Source organism: Macrobrachium rosenbergii, chromosome 48 (genome assembly GCF_040412425.1).
Source record: "Macrobrachium rosenbergii isolate ZJJX-2024 chromosome 48, ASM4041242v1, whole genome shotgun sequence".
Lineage (NCBI taxonomy): Eukaryota > Metazoa > Arthropoda > Malacostraca > Decapoda > Palaemonidae > Macrobrachium > Macrobrachium rosenbergii.
The window spans coordinates 6523002-6543941 of NC_089788.1; the positions used below are offsets into that span (position 1 = coordinate 6523002).

General features: G+C 36.0%; 1 protein-coding gene across 3 annotated transcripts in view; it reads left to right on the forward strand.

Annotated features, from left to right (window-relative positions):
• LOC136831213 (apolipoprotein D-like) overlaps positions 1 to 20940 on the forward strand; it is a 51946-nt gene that overhangs the window by 24369 nt on the left and 6637 nt on the right. For all 3 annotated transcript variants that reach the window (XM_067091226.1, XM_067091227.1, XM_067091225.1), the window contains exons 2-6: positions 15847 to 15980; positions 16782 to 16870; positions 18103 to 18195; positions 18548 to 18756; positions 19123 to 19328. In XM_067091226.1, coding sequence (XP_066947327.1) covers positions 15850 to 15980; positions 16782 to 16870; positions 18103 to 18195; positions 18548 to 18756; positions 19123 to 19328 — 728 coding nt within the window. In that variant the 5' untranslated portion in view covers positions 15847 to 15849. The remainder of the gene's footprint in view (positions 1 to 15846; positions 15981 to 16781; positions 16871 to 18102; positions 18196 to 18547; positions 18757 to 19122; positions 19329 to 20940) is intronic.

A 20940-nucleotide genomic window follows, 5' to 3' on the forward strand; every position in this document is an offset into this window, starting at 1 on the left:
AACCTTTTCCCATTATCTCCTGAGATTGATTTTGATATATTATTCGTGAAGAGAAATTTGAGCTCGTGACAGTAATTAACTCCTTGCAACTTAAAAAAAAAAAAACAACCCACTGTATGTATGCTAATGGGAATGGTTTTCTTTTTTTGTTCTTAGTCCGTGTACTTCAGTTTTTCTTCAGCTTTGAAGACAAGCCGTTAAGAGCCAGATGTTTTGAAAACTGAGATGCATTCTGCATGTAATGAGTTCGTCATCTGTAGACGGAAAAAATGAATTTTGGCGGACTGGTAAAAAACGACCGGAGTGTGCAATTAATCTCTCTCTCTCTCTCTCTCGCTCTCTGCGAAACCCCACTAAAAAAGAAGACTAAGACTTTCTTCTTTGTCCGACCGGAAAACAGATGACGGGCAAAGCGGAACTCGATGGGAAAACAAAGTCCACCCCACGGGGCGAGAAGAACCAAAATTAGCGCTCCGTGTACTGTGGAAGTCAGGGCAAACACTTAACAAAAGGCGCACGCCGAATCCCACAACAATAATTATTGGAACGTGTGACACACGCTGTGCGCAATCCAAAGTGAAACCTTTTGTAGTCTCATGAAGAGAGAGAGAGAGAGAGAGAGACTTTCTGGCGTATGCAAATAACTTTTACGCGGAACTGTAACTTTCTTGTGCGTAATGGATTACTGGAAAGTTGTTGACGCTGGGTGCTATATAAAGCATGTTATTTGTATCGTCATTACTTGTGGTATAGAAACAGACATCTTAGACCTATACCGGGCTACTTGCTTTCATAAAATCGAGTCATCCTATTGTTGGCACCAGTAGAGTTAATTGTAGGCCTATGCAATTTGTTGGGGTACAGTGGGATAAACATTAGATATGTGCAGCACTTTTGAATCTTATAGAAAAATTTTTTAGGTCTAAACAGGATGACAGCATAGAAAACATTTTTTAGGTCTAAACAGGATGACAGGCCCCAAGATAAATGTTCTAGGTTTGAATTTCATTTCCGAGTCCCATAACCGTCTCCTGATCTTGTAGATTAAGTGTTTAGGTGTAAATATTCAAACTCCATATGATTAGGCGTACGTCATGGCCCCCTTGGGATATCCACATATCACCCTTTGTAAATATATCAGTAAAATCCCGCGTGTAATAGTAGAAAATCCGTATATAACACACAAACATTCCTTATAGGCTGACGTGAATACATTAGCCTAGGTTCCCTCGCACGGAGAGAGAGAGAGAGAGAGAGAGAGAGAGAGAGAGAGAGAGAGAGAGAGAGAGAGAGAGATCCTCTTGCGTGCTCGTAGAGCTCACACAGCCGAGGTTAGTAGGTTAGTCCTGGCCTCACGCTATATGCTTACACGCTAGCTAGCTATAGTCGTTCACGTTTTTAACATCCACTCAACACGTATATCTCGAGTTCCTGGTTGGATGACAGTGCGAAGATCCCCGCAAAAATGCGAGGATTGACAACCTGATATCCGCCTCGCGTGATGGACGAGGGCGGAGCGTGACTGTCCCCGATATATGCGGATTATCAGCTATCTTGAAGGGAAGTTGCGGAGTGCATGTAGACATTGACGTATTTATATTTAAGAAATAAACAGAATTTATGTATGTAGGCATGGACATATTTATATTTTTAACAGTGCAAATTAAATTTTCAGGAAATCATAAATGGGTCTGCCTTTTGGAACAGATGATTGCCTATAAGGACTCCCCATCAACAAATTTAGAAATAAAATGAATTTTAGGTATGTCATACCGCCCTCACATGTGGTAAACACTGCTCTCACATGTGATAAACACCCTCAAGTGTTATAAATCTGATTTATCACATGTGATAAATATATAAAGTCCGTTATATCTATTTATATATATATATATATATATATATATATATATATATATATATATATATATATATATATATATATATATATATATACCATATCATTTTAGGCCTCAGTAGATTAACAGTATATATATATATAGCTAATTCTGTAAGATTGTTGAATCAGTAGATTAATCAGCTTATGTTTATAAAACATTTGTAATATTGTTATATATATATATATACATATACATGTGTAAAACATTTACTGTAATATATATATATATATATATATATATATATATATATATATATATATATATATATATATATATATATATTGCATATCTGCAGACTATTAACTACAGACCAATTTCTTTTCTTCCTGTTCCCTCCAGAGTTGCCGAAAAACTTACTTTTAAGCCACTATATAAGTATGTGGAATCTAAGTAATTGTCAGCTGATTTATGCATATAGGAAGCAGTTAGGTACCTGCGATGCTCTTAGACTTGACATGGCATTTGCGAGGAACCTTGATAAGGGTTTTGAGTGCAGAGTAATTCAAATAGATTTTAATGCTGCTTTCGATTTTGTAAATCACAAGGCACTTATTATAAACTTCAAAATCTTGGAGTGGGTGGATATGTTTTAAGATTAGTGCAAGATTTCCTTACAGGTAGGCAGCAGCGAGTTATTGTTAATGGGATCTTGAGGGAACCAAGATCTGTTGTGTCTGGAGTTCCGCAAGGTAGTGTTCTTTTTCCACTGTTATTTTTAGTGTATCCAGGTGATATGGTTGTTGGCCTGGAAAACAAGTTTGTTCAGTATGCCGATAATGCAACACTTGTGGGTTTGTTCAGTATGCCGATAATGCGACACTTGTGGGTGTAGTAAAGTCTCTATACCTATGAGAAATGAAGCTGCCCTCAGCTTCAGTTGTGACATTGACCGGATCAGGGAATGGTGTAGTCGGTGGGGTATGAGGCTGAACTCCAGTAAAACGAAAACACTATTGATTAGCAGATCTCGTACAGATTTTCCTCCTCATTCTCCCCCTTCAGGTGGATGGGACTCTGCAGAAAAAGTCTGAAGCTTTAACTATTCTAGGTGTAACTTTTGACTCACATCTTACTTTTGAGAAACATCTAATGAAAGTTTCAGCAAATACTGCGCTAAAGTTAAGCATTGTTCGTAAGGCCCCATATATTTATAACAGCGTTAAAATCAGTGCAGCCTGTTTTAGGTCATTTGTTTTTCCGTTACTAGAATATTTTCTCCGGTATGGATGTCTGCTTCTGCTAGAGATTTATCTTTTGGAAAGTGGTTCGTGGTGGTAGGTTTCTGTTTCCTAATATTAGCAGTTATGATTTGGACTATCGACGGATGGTCTCTTGTGTGTCAATTTGTCATAAGCTGTATTTTAACAGATTTTTCACATTCACCATTTATCCCTGATTCCCGTCTCATGCCTAGAGCAACCAGATTCGCTGACTAGTAGCACCGATATTCAGTAAATGTGCCTCACTGTCGAACTTCTTTATTCCTCACACCGTTTGATTGTGGAACAGCTTCCCTACTGAAGATGTCGTGCGATTGGAATTGCAAGCGAAGATGGAATGCGTTTACTACCTTAATACAAGTCTCCTTGTATTTTAATAATCTACTAAAATTTTCATTTATTTACTTATTAATTTGCCAGTTTAGCTTTTTTTTTAATGACCGACCTCCTCTTCATGTTACTTTCGAATGAACACCATATTCTTTGGGAGCTTGAATTTCAAGTCAGTGGCCCCTGTGGGCTTGTTCCTTATGAATAGGGTTCATCTTCTGAATATTAATATAATATATGTATATGATATGTGTATGTATGTATGTATGTATGTTTATGTTCGTGTGCACTAGTACGCTTTTTGTAAGTTTTCCTTAAGTGTTGTGTTGGTTTCTCTCAAGGCGTAAAACTCAGGCGTTCTTGGAACTAGATTATATATTTTTTTTCTCCATTGTTGTATCCAGTGTTGGGTCTGGTCAGTCCCTAGACACTTTCCACAAACCTCGTTAGCCAGGTGTGAACGACAGTGATTCGCAGTGATCCCTGAGTGAGTGAGTGAGTAAGCGTCTTGAAAATGAAGGCGCGAAGCAGCCATTAGGAAGGAAGCCCCTTCACGGCTCGCTGATAATAGTGTCAATTGCTGAGGGCGCCGAGTGAAACTTCGTTTTCTGTGGGACCTCGGGAAGGGAAAACCCGTCCAAGGATATAAACACTTGCGTTTGCTCTCTCTCTCTCTCTCTCTCTCTCTCTCTCTCTCTCTCTCTCTCTCTCTCTCTCTCTCTCTCTCTCCCTTGACTAGGCTTCTGTAGATTGGAAGGGATTTTCACTCATTTCGATCCTATGTCGTTACGTTCTCGTTATATTTGTGTTTGTCGATTTCAGTTATAATCATAACATATGTTTAGTTTTGTGTTGTTAAATCATTCTTTTACATATTTTCTAAGTACAAAGTTGTCCTTTTATTTCTTATACCAAATTGTTCATATTCATGAAGTTTATATTAATCTTTTAATGCATTCGTTCTTTATGTGATGATAGACTTTATTGATATAATTTAGTAGTCATTATTTGTTCCCTTGCATAACCTTTTGAACAATTTAAAAAATTCTATGGGTAAATCCACACTACAGTAAAACGCCATAAACAAACGACGGCGACTTGTCGTATGCATATCACAAACAAGTTGTAAACACGTCAGCAACCTTAGGTGGAGAATGAACCTTTTGCAAATGCTGATCAGAGCTACCAACAAGTCGTCGACTTGAATTCAGCCTGTTTGGGATGTGTTTGCGACAAGTTGCCGACATGTTTATAACATGTTTTTCTTCAGTGTGGATGCATCCTTTATAATCACCTTAGAGAGTTCAGTGAAATCGAGGGTCCTGTCATTTGTCATCTCGTCACTTTGCTTTGTCATTGTTATGGGTGGGGGAAGGGGCTGGACAGGAGACATTTTGAGATATTGTCACATTTTCATATTTTGCATATAAGAAATTTCTCCCCTGTATGTATATGGTATGTAGGCTATATATATATATATATATATATATATATATATATATATATATATATATATATATATATATATATAGGCCTATATATATATATATAAATATATATATATATATATATATATATATATATATATATATAATAATCATAATCCTTTTTTTCGTGGGAAGCAGGTGGTTCCATACGGTGGCAATTGACTTCCGGTTCTCAGAAAGACCTTGGCGGTGGAGTTAGCGAGCCTCATACCCTTCTTCCCACAGACGCATTGGGATTTCACTTAATGTGCCCAAGTCGTCTTGGGTCACCCTGGAATCGAGCCTGTGACATAAGTTGGGGCGACGGATTTCCTAATTTTTGGACCTCGAGTACCCAGTTTTTTATACACATTATATATATATATATATATATATATATATATATATATATATATATATATATATGTGTGTATAGTATGTATGTATATATACATATGTACATACATAACGGTACATCGATTACACACAGAACCCGATATTCAGAATTCTATCGGAGTCACAATTCAACCGGTTTTCAAAGTTACAAGAAACGGAAAGACGCAGCTGGACTCTCAAGAATGCAATCGAGAATCCTCCTCAAACAAGGAAATGCTTTTACAAATTCATGTCTATTATCACTCTCGAATGAACAAGACGACTTTCAGCAGTGTACAGAAGGTTACGAGTCTTTTCTTTATTTATTTTTAATTTTTTTTTTAGTTTTTGTGTGTTCGCTATCCCTTCCAGCGGCCGGCTGGGATGCCAGGTAGTACCGTTAGGTAGCAGGCGCTCTTCTTCTTCAAGTCCTCTCTCTCTCTCTCTCTCTCTCTCTCGACTACTCCTCTTCCTCATCATCATCATTCCCTTCGACATTCTCTTCTGTTCTCTTCTTCGTGTCAGCCCCCTTCTTTTTATTCTCAACATTCTCTCCTGTTCTTTCTGTTTATCACCCTTTTTATTGTCAGCATTCTCTTCTGTTCTCTCTTCTTTGTTCCCCCCTTATAATTCTCAACATTCTCTTCTGTTCTCGTCTTCGTGTCATCCCCCTTCTTTTTATTCTCAACATTCTCTTCTGTTTTTTGTTTATCAACCTTTTTATTCTCAACATTCTCTTCTATTCTCTCTTCTTTGTGGCCCCCCCTTTTTTTTAATTCTCAACATTCTCTTCTGTTCTCTCTTCTTTGTGCGCCCCCTCCTTTTTTTTTTATTCTCAACATTACCCTCTGTTTTCTCTTCTTTCTGTTTCCCCTCCTTTATTTTAATATTCTCAACATTCTCTTCTTTCTCTGAATCCCCCTTCTTTTAACTTTTTTATTTATGACACGAGGCATTGGTAGTTCTTGGATTATTGACTGGTTCCTTCCTCCCATTTCGTGCTCCTCGTTTGTAAACCGTCATTCTCATTTTCCTTATTAACTGTCCTTCGAATCTCATCCTCCATGTCTGACGTAAAACCTCGTTTGACCTAAAACAGTGACCGTTTTAGTAGGTATCATCATCGAATCTCATCCTCCTTGACTGACCTAAAACAGTGACGTTTTAGTAGGTACCATCATCATCCTATCTTATCATCAATTTCATCATCCTACCTTGTCATAATTTTCTTCCCATTATTTTCATACCGTCATCCTACCGCTAAACTCTTCGCCTCGCTTTTAAAATGAAAGTGGCGAAACCGTGCCTTCAAAAGTGACGGTCATATAATAGAGGCTCAGGACTGCCCCAGAGTCATTACGTACCCTCGAACTCTGACCAGACTACGTTCACTCTGCATAGCCTACTTATGTAGGAAGGCCCAGTTGAGAGAGAGAGAGAGAGAGAGAGAGAGAGTGGGTGGCTGGATGTCATGTTGTTTATTGCTCGTAAAAACTGTTACACACACAATGTGTGGATGCACATTGCTTATTTTATGTTATTAGATAATGTCGGTTCCTTAGCTACTTCAAATGGTCTTTCTTTCCTTCGTCTTACATTTGTTTATTCTTGGTGTTCTTTTCTGATGGCGTTTGTTGTTTCAAATTGCTTAGTCCATCTAGACACGACAGGAATATTGACAGACTCATTTCTACCTTCTGATTAAGGTACGTTTAATGTCTGGACTAGTTATGGGAGAATAATCTCACATCGCATATATATATATATATATATATATATATATATATATATATATATATATATATATATATATATATATATATATATATATATATCCCTTTTTGGCAAATTGTCGAATGCGCATTTTTTCAATTTTTTTAGTTATCTGCATTGGCGGTAATATCATGGACTCTTTCTTTCAAGCAAGGTATCAAGTCAGTCTCTCTCTCTCTCTCTCTCTCTCTCTCTCTCTCTCTCTCTCTCTCTCTCTCTCTCTCTCTCTCTCTCTCACACCATCCAGGATGTATAGTGAAAGAGACACACTTGATGCTTAGCTGAAATAGAGTGATAAAATCACAGTTGATGCAGATAATTCAAAAAAGATTTTAAAAATTAATATTCGACAATTTGTCAAGAAATTGACTATGAACAATATTGCCACTTGTCATCAGTTACATTCTCAAGAAATTTAAATTTCTCGTGACAGTCACATCAGATTTGGCCGCACCTCGTTACAAGAATGACATTTTGTTATGCGAAGAGAAATTCGTGATGTTTTTTCACATCTGCTTCTTTATTATCAAACAAGACAGATGCCTCACGCATAACTTTCTACTCTTCAATAATTTTGTATTGTAATTGTCTTTCCATTAGGCTACTCGTTCTTGCGCTAAACGACAGGTGGCGCCTGTTGCGATGTTTTGTAGGGGTAATATATTCTCTCTCTCTCTCTCTCTCTCTCTCTCTCTCTCTCTCTCTCTCTCTCTCTCTCTCTCTCTCTCTCTGAGAGCGATAGTCACGTAACAGGACTAGCAGGGAGTCGTTCATTTTGTAATGAAAACCCTGGAACGAAAATGGGCGAGAGTGGTGATGTTGATTTGACAATATAGCCTTTGGGATTTCTCTCTGCTTAGCGATGCGATTTTGTTTTCCTCTAGGTTGCGTTCGTTTATGTTAGACGCGTGATTGGTGTACTTTGTCGATATTTGTCGTGTGTTTTTTTTAATTACTTATAGTTTTGTGTTTTCTGTTTTGTAATGTACTGCTATGGATGATGGAGACTTTGACATATTTTACATATTTACAATATTTTCCATATTTCATAAGTGCGTACGGTATTTTTATGTTATATTTTTTATATTTATTATTATATGTACCGCTTTATGCACACACAATATATATATATATATATATTATGTATATATATATGTATGTATATTGTGTGTATATATATATTTATGTATATTTATATTTATATAATACATACATAACATACATAAATACACGACTCGGAAGGTGTTAAGTTTTAATTTGGCAGTGACTGGTATGTTGATTTTTATTTGAAGCCACGCAACCCCTGCCCGCTGCATCAACAATTGAAATGGGGCTGACTGGCTTTCACTGTAAGTTATGTTGACTAATGATGATGCTGATTTGCCGTACCTAAGTGAAATTTGAATGTCACCCTGGTGTACTATTTTCACTCCTCCAAGAGAGAGAGAGAGAGAGAGAGAGAGAGAGAGAGAGAGAGAGAGAGAGAGAGAGAGAGAGAGAGAGAAGGATTATAACTAATGAGGTGCTTTTAGCGAAAGTTTGGTAATGGATTACAGTGTTATTGCTTTCACTTGCGTTGTATGCAAGCATATGTGTTCTCACATATGCTTGTGTGTGTGTGTGTGTGTGTGTTCCTCGTTGGACTGGTCGGTACCGTTCTCGGCTAGCACTCTGCTAGGCCCACGTTCGAGTCTCCGGCCGGCCAATGAAGAATTAGAGGAATTTATTTCTGGTGATAGAAATTCATTTCTCGGTATAATGTGGTTCGGATTCCACAGTAAGCTGGAGGTCCCGTTGCTAGGTAACCAATTGGTTCTTAGCCACGTAAAATAAGTCTAATCCTTCGGGCCAGCCCTAGGAGAGCTGTTAATCGGCTCAGTGGTCTGGTTAAACTAAGGTATACTTTTTTTTGTGTACAATGTGCTTATTACCATATAACTCGCTTCTTTGGTTTTGCGTGAAACTCTCCATAATCCTTGAATGATTAAAACTGACTTTATCATATCTATCCAAGTGATGTAGAAATGGCTTCTCAATTGGACGAAACCTATTAAATATTTTTTAAACTTTATATGTGGAATCTTATGTTATTGTTTATGTTCGTAGATTCTTTTATTTTGGTATCATTGTTCCCATATTTTAGCAAGGCCGTTGTTTCTTAGTTTCTCTTGGATTTCCTTCCAAAGTGTTTTATGGACGACGATCTCAATTTCTGCTCCTAATTTTGTTCTCGTATCTGGGGATATCGCTGTTGGTAACAGTGATAGCTGGCGGGTATCGGAAATTTTTGAGATACCGAATTGAAGAGTCGGTCCTTCCCTTGCCTGAAGTTAATGTTGCATCTACTTACTGTGTGTGTGTTTTTATTTTAATTTTTGTTTTTTTTTTGCTCAGCTGTGTTCAAGAGACAGCGTTGTTATTGCTTAAGAGGGTAGGACTAGGACCTTCGTGGAAACTACTGAGCATTAGTTTTTTCGTCTTGGTGCCATAAAGTCGAAAAGGGAGGGTGACGTACACATGCCTGTGTATATACATACATGCAATAATTATACATATGTATATATATATTTATATATATGTAAAATATAATATATATATATATATATATATATATATATATATATATATATATATATATATATATATATATATATATATATATATATATATAAATATATATGCGTGTGTTTGTGCATGCACATGTATGTAATTACATATATATATTATGTATATACAGTATATACATACATACATACTATTGTGCATGTCTTAGTGTTTGATTAATCCCAGGAGAGAGAGAGAGAGAGAGAGAGAGAGAGAGAGAGAGAGAGAGAGAGAGAGAGAGAGAGAGCACTAGCCAAGATGTCAGAATTAGAGGAGAAATTAGAAAATACAAAGTACAGGAAAAAATTGAACAAAGATTCGCGTTCAGTTATCAAGCTTTCACAACCATAAATTTAAGCTCTAAACGCGATGCAACAGCGGATCTTGCCTCGCCAGGACATCTTAAAATTATTGATTTGGCATGAACCGCAGTTTCCCCTGAGAGGTTTAAGATCTATCTCTGTTTAGCGGATTTATATATATATATATATATATATATATATATATATATATATATATATATATATATATATATATATATATATATATATATATATATATATATAATATATATAATATATAATATATATAATGTATATATATATATATATATATGTGTGTGTATGTGTGTTTGTATATGTGTGTATGTGTGTGTGTATTTGTGTGTATGTTTTGTAAACTTCAGAGTGTGATAAGTTTATACATTTTATTACAGTATAGTTCGTTTTCTTTTATTGATTCTATCAGCTTTATATAAAGATAAAAAAATAATTTTACTCTTCATTGAATTCACGCTGATGTATTTGTCAAATAAAAACGTGAAACAAATTCCTCTTGTTTTCACTGGCCGGTTAGTGTTGTAACCCATTTAAACGGAACCCGCTTCGAACTACATTTTGTCAAAAAAAACCAGTTTGACTGTTAGTGTTTTGACAAAGTACCAGTAATGTATTTACAGTGATTGATATGTCGAATGCACTGTAGGCACTACAGGTTCTTTGCTGCGTCTCTTCGTCCCCTAGCTGCGACCCCTTTCATTCCTTTTACTGTACCTCCGTTCATATTCTCTGTCTTCAGTCTTTCTTTCCACCTTCTCGTAAGAATTGATTCATAGTGCAACTGCAAGGTTTTCCTCCTGTTACACCTGTCAAACCATATTACTCGATTTCCCTTATAGAGCAGAGTGATCTCCTAGGTCCCAGCGCTTGGTCTTTGGCCTAAACTTCATATTCCATTCCATATGTCGAATGCATGTGTGTATTTAAATATTTATGTATTACGAGTAGCACCAAGGTCTAGAGAATATTCTCTCGACCTTGAGTAGTACTAGGCTGATGAAGGCTAAGAAACAGCTAGCGTATAAAAGGAAGTAACTCACAAGAGCTACAAAAGAAATTCTACAAGAAAAGAAACTAACCTTGCGAAAAGTCCTGGAAATAGCAAGAGCATTAGAAACGGTTAATTATCAATCAGATGTCATTGCAGGTGAGACTCAAAATGACAGCAGTGGCCAGGTAAATCATGTAGCCTATAAAAAGAGTTACCAATTGGTTTCTTTTTTATGCGACGCAAATTTTTCTTTCATATTTTCTTAGAAAAAAAAAAACGATACAAAACCATTGTATTCGTGTCCTGATATGTTAATATATTTACCAGTCACGCACGTACTTACATACTTCGAAGTACGGATAAGATTCAAGTCTGATACTGTGCTAAGAAGGTACGCAACTAGCGGGAGAGGAGAGCGAGAGACAGTCATAGCCGCGATGTTTGCACAGTTCATTGGGGTCCGAGAGTCCGTGTGTGTGTGTGTGTGTGTGTGTACACGTGTACGTGTACCCGGAGTTGATTTTTTGGACGCAGCGAACTGGCCTTGTACACACACACACACAACACACACACACACACGAGATTTCTCCTCCTCTCCTGCTTTGAGCTTTCTTTTTAATATACCCCTTTCTTTCGCAATTGTGTGTTTTTTTTTTTATTTTACTTTTCTCGTCTTCCAAACACCTTTCTATTTGCCCGTGGAGCGGCAGGAGTAAAAACAAAAATGCTAACGGGGTATAAAATGTACAGTCTCATGTGTTCATACAGTCTTTTGCCAGAGACCAAAAAATGTGAAGAATGCATGACTTTTTTTCTTTGCTGGCGTTTGATGGAAATCAGGAGTTTGGATGTTTGATCTTTGATGTTTAAAGTATCTCTCTCTCTCTCTCTCTCTCTCTCTCTCTCTCTCTCTCTCTCTATGTATGTATATATATATAATTATATATGTATACTCCATCAGCTCCTTCATGGCGAAAAGGGCAGGGCATGGGAGGTGACCGGCGCTGCCACATCAAATAACTCACGTTGTATGGTATATGAAGGCAGCATAAGTTATACAACACAAATATAATTGGTTGCTAATCAATTTTTGCCAATTATTAAAGGCCCTCGTAATTTTCTAGCATTTAACAACAATAAAACAACACGTTTATTTTTAAACGTGACAAAAAAATTTCCAGCGCTGCCAGTTCTTCTCTTACCTGTTAAGCTGACCTCAGGGCATGAAGATGTCAAACAGCCCGTGCCTCCACAAGGGAAGCTCAGTCAAAACTCAAAACATTCACTGACTCATTAAGGAGTCTGTCGCCTTACAAACAACATGGAATGAAGTCCTCGTTCCCGCATTAATCTTAATCCACAGGCTCGAGAAATCGATCATAAATAGTCCTGGCATTCTTGTGTATTATTATCAATATGACATTCATGACCCAAATAACCATCTATTTGTTTTGACAAATATGAAGACTATAAAACACAATAGATATTTTTCATCGGGTATGGGCATTAAAAAGGTATCTTGTATGTTATAACGATAAAAACTGATACAAAACAAAGAAAAAAACAATGTCAGTAAATGCAAAGCTGGAACTAAGTCTGTAAAGAAAAGAAGATATATGAATAGAAAAATGTTATGAATACTCTAACTGGAAAGAAACGAAAGGACCATATTATGAATAGATGATAAATTAAAAGCTGCCGATAATCTTATGTAACCCATGTATATTTATGCTCTCTCTTACATGTCTACACACAATCTTTCAAATGTCAATTGCTCTCTCTCTCTCTCTCTCTCTCTCTCTCTCTCTCTCTCTCTCTCTCTCTCTCTCTCTCTTTTATATATATATATATATATATATATATATATATATATATATATATATATATATATATATATATATGCACAGAAATAAATTGACACAAAAACAAGTCCAGTAGCGTGAGATAATCACAAGGAAGGTCCAAAGAGATTCAATTAGGCCTATACCTGGAAGAATGAAATACCGTCAGGGCAATAGAGAACACCCAGAAGTATACTGCTCCCAGGAGACATTAACAAACGCCAAGGAGGTTAAACCTTCTTGACAGAAGCAATGGATTAAAAGGGGTAAATGGGAAGGGTAGGCCTTTAAAAACTCGAGAGAAGTACATTTGGCAACGAAGGGGACAACGCCTAAATCGCCATGAAGGCGTCGATAGAGTATAGTATATAGAAACGTATATATATATGTATGTATGTGTGTATACTAAAACGTTGATGACAGGTGTGAATGACAAGACAGAGTCAAGAATGCAGAATCTTTCCCATTGCCGAAAAAAAAAGTGGTCATATTGACATTAACACATCCCAGATTATAAGATGACCTGAAGCTTTGTGTTGCAAAGAAATGTGAAAGTCATTCTCCGTCACAATGAGCCTTTGTAAGGGCCTATTGCCCCTTCTGTCACCGCTTTCCCAGTGATGCAGTCATTAATGTATTTCTCATTCTTCTCAGCTTAATCCCTAGTTGGGGTTGTTGTTTTTAACGAGTTTCCATGTGTTTCTGATACATCGAACGGGTCACTTCGTAATTTGGTTTGGCAGAATTATGGAGGGTTACCATGCCTGACTCCATGGTACAATTATAAGTGAGCATGATAGATTTTTCAATAAGTCTCTGGTTAGATCATTTGCCTAACCAGCAAGAAACCCGGATTAGCCGCGATTTGGTTGTCAGTTGTACAGTGGTTAGTCAGCTAGCAACCATCCCAGACTTCTCGCTTAGAGCAGGAAGATTAACTAACTTTTTGGAGCCACCCCTTGCGAAAAATGGCGCGTATTTAGGTAACATGTACACGCATTAAATGTATATCATGCTAATGTATCTCTCTCTCTCTCTCTCTCTCTCTCTCTCTCTCTATATATATATATATATATATATATATATATATATATATATATATATATATATATGCACTCCTCGTTGTCGTATTGGACATGACTTTGACGCTTGGCTTTCATATTGGTTACGTGCCATCAATCTTTGTGTTCATGATTTCCAAAGCCATTATTTTAAATGGCTTAGTCTTAGTATTCTGCGATAGAATTAAAGAAAGGACGTGATCTGTTGTTGTAAATCAATACTCTTGAGGTTACTTCACTGAATAATAGCTTTTTGGGGTTGTAGATTTGTCGTATGATTGGAGAGAGAGAGAGAGAGAGAGAGAGAGAGAGAGAGAGAGAGAGAGAGAGAGAGCTATTGGGACACCTATAGTGGATGAACCCCAGATTGTCAGTAATGGTAATTTTTGTCACTAATAATAAAATCTGTTACTGTGAAGCTGCTCTTTACATTTTGCACTCGCCTGATAGTGGAGTGAATAAAACCAACCCCTTTTTTTCGCACCTTGACTGATTCCTTAAGTAGTAACTCAATCATCGCTAGATAAGAGATATCCTGCTTATTGGTAATCGTGTATCACCTTTTCATAATGGATTGAGAGACACTAAAATATGCCAGTTTATGAGTTATCCTGCTAAAATAAGATTCGAAGACTTAAGATGTTGCTTGGTTACAGATACCAGTCTAGTATCTTCTTTATTTATTATAGGTTGCAGAGAGAGAAACGCTCCTTCTTTCCCTCTGATACGTAGGCCTAATCTTCAGGAGGCATGTCTTTTATCTTCATTCTTTCCCTCTGATATGTAGGCCTAATCTTCAAGAGGCATGTCTCTTTTATCCTTCTTTCCATTTGATACATAGGCCTAATCTTCAAGAGGCAAATCTCTTTTACCTTTTTTCTTTCTTTCTTATACATAGGCCTAATCTTCAAAGGGCATGTCTCTTCATCTTCCTTCTTTCCCTCTGATACATAGGACTAATCTTCAAGAGGCATGTCTTTTATCTTCATTCTTTCCCTGATACTTAAGCTTAATCTTTAAGAGGCATGTCTCATTTATCCTTCTTTCTCTTTGATACGTAGGCCTAATCTTCAAGAGGCATGCCTCTTTTACCGTCTTTCTTTCCCTCTGATACGTAGGCCTAATCTTCAAGAGGCATGTCTCTCTTTATCTTTCTTCTTTTCCTTGTCTTTGTTGGGTCGGAATGGGTAAGGTCAATGACCTTGATATAACTCGTAAACCGAGTTCATATGGTAGAGTAGGTTACCATTTAGACGTTGCTCGAAGGAAGAGCAATGACAATAACCGCCCCATTCACACTTGCTGTGGCGCCATTAGAACGCATCGGTAGCACATCGATCGTGTTTAATGGAATACACTGTATTTTCAATACTAAAGCCACAACTGTATACTCTAACCAAAACACAGTTTGGTTAATCATTCTTAAATGAACCTTTCCCACTTTATCATCAAACTGATTGATTGATTTATTGATTGATTGATACCAGATGACCAGCCAACTACATAATGTTCCTCGAACCGTATATTGTATATTATATATGTAATATATATATATATATATATATATATATATATATATATATATATATATATAGTATATAATTATACATATACAGTATGTTTGTATGTGTTTATGTATTGCAAACAATTTTTCAGTTCCAGTTGTATTTTTTTTTATTTTCCACTCAATTTTGTCACATTTTACTGAGCTGTCCAACTTCTTATAATCGATTTTTTGTCACATTTTACTAAGCTGTCCAACTTCTTAAAATCCAATTTTTTTTGTCGCATTTTACTGAGCTGTCCAACCTCTTAACGTTCTTGATCTGTTGCTCACCTTTAATTTGTGAAAAAGTCTAGAATTGTGAGCCATTGATTTAAATAAGTTTAATAACAACATTAATGTTAATTATATTTAAATGCCTTATTATTTGTCCTCTTTCCAGTATATGGGCCTCTGGTTCCAGCAAGACAAGTTGCAAGCCTCATGGGAGGCTCCTGGAAGGTGCTGGAAGACCCTCTACTCAAGAGACCGCAAGAACGGCCAGTTCAAGATGAGGATGATTTTCAGTTCCACCATGTGGGTATTTTCACATTTTAAACTCTCCTGTTTGTTGTGTTTAAATGATGGTTTTTTTTATTTACCTAGTTTATTTTATATCTTAGGTAGTTGTGTTTTGATAGTTTTTTATTTAACAGGTTTTTTATACTTTCTATAGTTGTGTTTAAATGAGAGTTTTTTATTTACTTAGATTTTTATATCCTAGTACTAAGTTGTTTTTTTATTTTTATTTACCTAGTTTTTTATATCCTAGTACTCTTTCTGTAGTTGTGTTTAAATGATAGTTTTTTTTATTTACCTAGTTTTTTATATCCTAGTACTCTTTCTATAGTTGTGTTTAAATGGCAGTTTTTTTATTTACCTAGTTTTTAATTGTTGTTCCATTTGCTGTGTTTTTCATATTTTTTACGGATGTCATGGCATTCTGTTGAAGCTTGCTTTTATTTTTGATGCACATAATCATTCTTGCCTAAAAATTAGATATAACTTATGATTTCTTCTCTGTTTTATTCATTAATAATGTGACTAAATTACCACTGTAATTTCTGTACTTATGAAGCATTCACCTCTCAAGATTTGCCATTCACTGTTAGGCTGAATGTAAACTGTGCCACATTTTTAACAACAGATAGAGTGCTATTGTTTTACTTACAGGTAAAAGTCTTAGTAAATGACGTTGACAGAAAGGTGAATCACATCATTGGCATTTCAGTTTGTTTCAAACCTTATTTTTATCTTTTGTAGCATCATATTGAAGATGTAGGAATTGTTGAATTTTCCCTTAATTTCCCATACTAACTTGAAACATTTTTTTTTCAGAACTGGTCGAGTAGAGGAGTATGATTCCCAGCTTACATTGCAGAACCCTGGAAAACCTTCCATCATCAAATATACTATCCCACTCACATGTAGGTTTTACGTCATTCAAAACGTATGCAGCTGTAGTTATTTTTATTATACAAGTATTAATCTCTGTCAACAAAGTTTGGATGGTACTGTATATTTTTTACCTCTGAAACCAAACAAATGCCTTAATGGGCAGGTTTGGGGAAAATAAGGTAACAAAGGAGAGAAAAAAAACCATTATTTGGGGTCATTTTGAAAGAAGTGTTACATTTGCCTCTTGACAGTTGGAGGAATGAGAGACATAGAAAGCTGAAGTAAAGAGAGAGTTTTAGTGTTTTGCAGTAGAGGAAAAAGACATTTTCCACAATAACCTCAAAAAGAGGCATAAAAGTTTAAGGGTGAACAGCATGTTGTTAGGTAGTAAATGAAAGGTTTATTAATTCCATTTTTATCAGATTGTGAAACATTTGGCATTCCGAATTAGATTTAAAGCAAGACATTTTGTTATCGTTCAAAATACTTGTCTTGCAGCGGAGAAGAGGGAAACGAGTGTGCTGAAATGCCCCAGAAGGTTAAGAGCTCAATATACAGTTCAGGTCATATGGTTATTATTACTTATGTTGGCAGTGGTTTGTGTCTTGTGCAGTATTATATCATTTTGTCTCCACTTTTGGCAGCTTTTTGTTGACTGTTTCCAATTCTTCAGAAAAGAGAATCGTGGAAGCCCTTTGATAGCTGCTTAGGATTTGTTGAATCTTTCTCGTTTATTGGGAGAGGTTCAGTAAATCCTGAGGTTATTGATTTTTCGATGTCTCAGAGTTTAGTGACAGGTAGTAATTCTGAAGGGTTACATAATACAAAGGACTGTATTCTTTTTTGCTTTAGTGTTAATCATCCATGAGCCATGTAAGAAGTACTTCTATAAGTTACTGAGTCAGAATTATGTGGAATTTTTTCACTAAAGTATATTTGCCATCATTCCTGCCTTAGTAATTTACCAGTACTTTAAAGTTTAATGAATTCTGGTTTTATGTATACAGTACTGGCATGACATTTTGGATGGGATTTTGATGAAAGAGGTGCAAATTCTGATGGGAGGAACCAAGACAAGAATATATTTGTGCATGATTTTAATGGTATGTCTTTTTACATGTATTAAATGCCTGTTAAGACTGTCGAACTTTTTATGCAGGGTTTAATTGGTGTGTCTCTAAGGCCCCTTTTTTTTAAGATATATATTTTATTGAAAAAAAAAAGCATTTCTTAGATGTAACAACATGCTTTACTTTCACAGTCATGGAGGATGAGTTTCAAGTATTAGCAACAGACTACGAAAGTTTTGCCATTGAGTACAAGTGTGATCCGAATGGCCTCCTTGAGAAATTGGGTAAGATTAATTCATAGATTACTGCTGAAATTTATCCATGTTAATGTATACTATTGGTTTTAAAGACAAAAGTTGGTTTTCTTAACATTTTGAGTAAATTGCTCATTTTATAGAAAGGTCTTGAAACCACTGTAAAGGAAAAGAGATTTGTGATTGTCATTTACCTGTATCAAGGTCCAAATTCAGAAACTGGCATATCTGAATAATCAGTAGATATTCACACTGAAGCTTGTTAATGTCTCTAGCAAGGTGAACATTTTATGCAAGAGGAAAACAAGACCAACTTAACTGATTTATATATTCTTGAGAACAAGTTTGTACATTTCATTGATAATTGTGTTTTTAACTACAGAATCTATCTGGCTTCTGACACGTGATAAAAATCCAACCCCCTTGGTACTACAGCGTGCCTATGCTATCATGCACCGTTTAGGGGTTGACATCAGGAAATTGGAGCGTGTTGACCAGACTTGTGGTGGTTTGGAAATAGCTGACTACGGTGATTATGATTATTATAGCAACCCTCAGTTTGTGGACAATAACAGGCGTTATCAACAACAGGTATTAACTTTTTCTTTAGTTTTTGCTTTTGTCATTTTGTTTATTTCAGCCAAATGATGCAAGGTTGAATGAATTCCAGATTTAGCAAGCAATTAACAACAGGGATTATTATCTTTAGTGATATATTTTTAAATGTCTGTTTCAAATTACTTAATGATACTGGAAATTCTTGTTCAGTTACTGTTGAACTTGATGTGGTTTACAGTAGTTTCAAATCATAATTGGCATCAGAACAAAATACTTGAGCAGATTCTTTAGTGACTTGCCAAAAGTCCAGGTAACTTATCCCCAGCCTCTTCCATCAAAGACATGATTTTTTTTAATCAGCGTTCTGTCTCACTGAATATGCCTTGTATATTTCTCCAGAATAATGATTACTACCAGTATCAAGACTATTACTATCAAGCGGATGGCCAGCAAGAGGCCCAACAAGAAGGATCAACCCATCAGCAGTCTGCTGCCTCTTCTGGAGTTGCAACCCAACAGCAGCCTTCGCCAGCTAATTACCATCCAGTATCTTATCCCCCACAATCATCTGACTCGGCAGGATACCGCAGGCGTAGTCAGGCAAGGTATTCTTTACGAACTTGCTTAACATCTCAGGAGACTCATTTAATAACAGACACACCTTATTTTTATTCTAAATCTATGCAACCCAGTGCAGCGGTAGTGTAATATTAGAATGTTATATAATAGAGTAGTAGTAAATAAATTGCATGCAAAATGATTAATAATGATTACAGCACATCTGTAATAAGAGAGAAGTTTTCTGTTGAGAAAACTGTGAAAAACAAATTTGCAGGGATGTTGGTGTAGACCAGTGTAACCTTAGGTTACAGTGGCTACACATATATTCTAGGTACATTAGATACTATGTTGTTATATTCTTAACCTCTCTAAGCAAATGTTAAGCATATACTATACTTGAAGGTAATTTCTGTTTCTCTTTGTTTAACATATCAATCTGACATTGTCTTAGAATACTTGGATAATTTGTCTTTCATATCCAGTGGTCTTAATCTGGAAACATTTACCAGTGATTTTCACTTCTCTGACATTACTGTATTTTATTTTTGGGGGAGATTAGTACTATTTTACACTTTGGGTCTCTGATTACATCTGGACTGGGAACCCTCCTACATTTGAGTAAACATACCTCAGGCTATATTAAAGTGTTTCATAAAGTCTGTGCATCTGCAAACTCAGGCCTTGGAATTACAGCCCTGCAAAACTTTGTCTTGAAAGACTAGCCTGTATGGACAGTAAGTTGCTGTCAAAGAAACTAAACCAAGAAATTTTCAGTCTATATTTCCCAATAACATACAGCTGACAGTGTGCCTTTTGGTTTCTAAAGATTCTTTACAGTGGCTCTACAGCCTCAGCTTCATTGGTTTCTCCATTTTATTTTCTATCCATTTCATTTGGTTTATTCTCACCAGGCTTGCCAACTCCTCAAACTTTTACCTTTCACCAAATTCCATCTCACATTTAAAAACAAATAATTCAGGTGAATCTCCTTGCAGTGTAGAAATATGATTTGATGGTTTCATTAAACTATTTTATACATTACACCACATTTTACACCACATTTACAGTAATATTTATGATTAGGGTACTCTTGTCAACACAAGAACCACAGTACAAAATTCGTTGTTACAATTTTCCATCTTTCCCCATAAACTTATCAAGATGAGAACTTTATCTCAAGAGACTGCTTTTAAAAATAAGGGATCTAATACTGGTGCTTACAATGCAATTCACAGTTTGAGCAGAGGAGGCTTAGGCTGGTTGAAACTTTAGTTAAACCTTTGCATGCACAGAGAAAAGGCTCTTAATAAAAACAAACTGCTTATCATCAACTTTCCTTGCTTGAAAAGTGTCTGCAGACTTGTTGAATAGTCCACCACCAATTCCTGCACATGAAATAGCTTTAACACCAGTTCAAGGAGTAGGTTTATTGTCGTCCTTTCATTAGGTAATCTATGTGTTTCTGCTTCCACATTATAATTATTATTTTATAAGTAGATCACTGCTTCACATTTCTAGACTTGCTTTGATCTAATTCAAATTATTTGGTCAGAATTTTGAATGAGATGGAGATTAGAGCAGGAAGATATAAAAAAAAAGTAGGGCAACCAGGTCAACAGAGAGCAAAGGGAGTTGATGGAAAGTGAAACAAAAAGC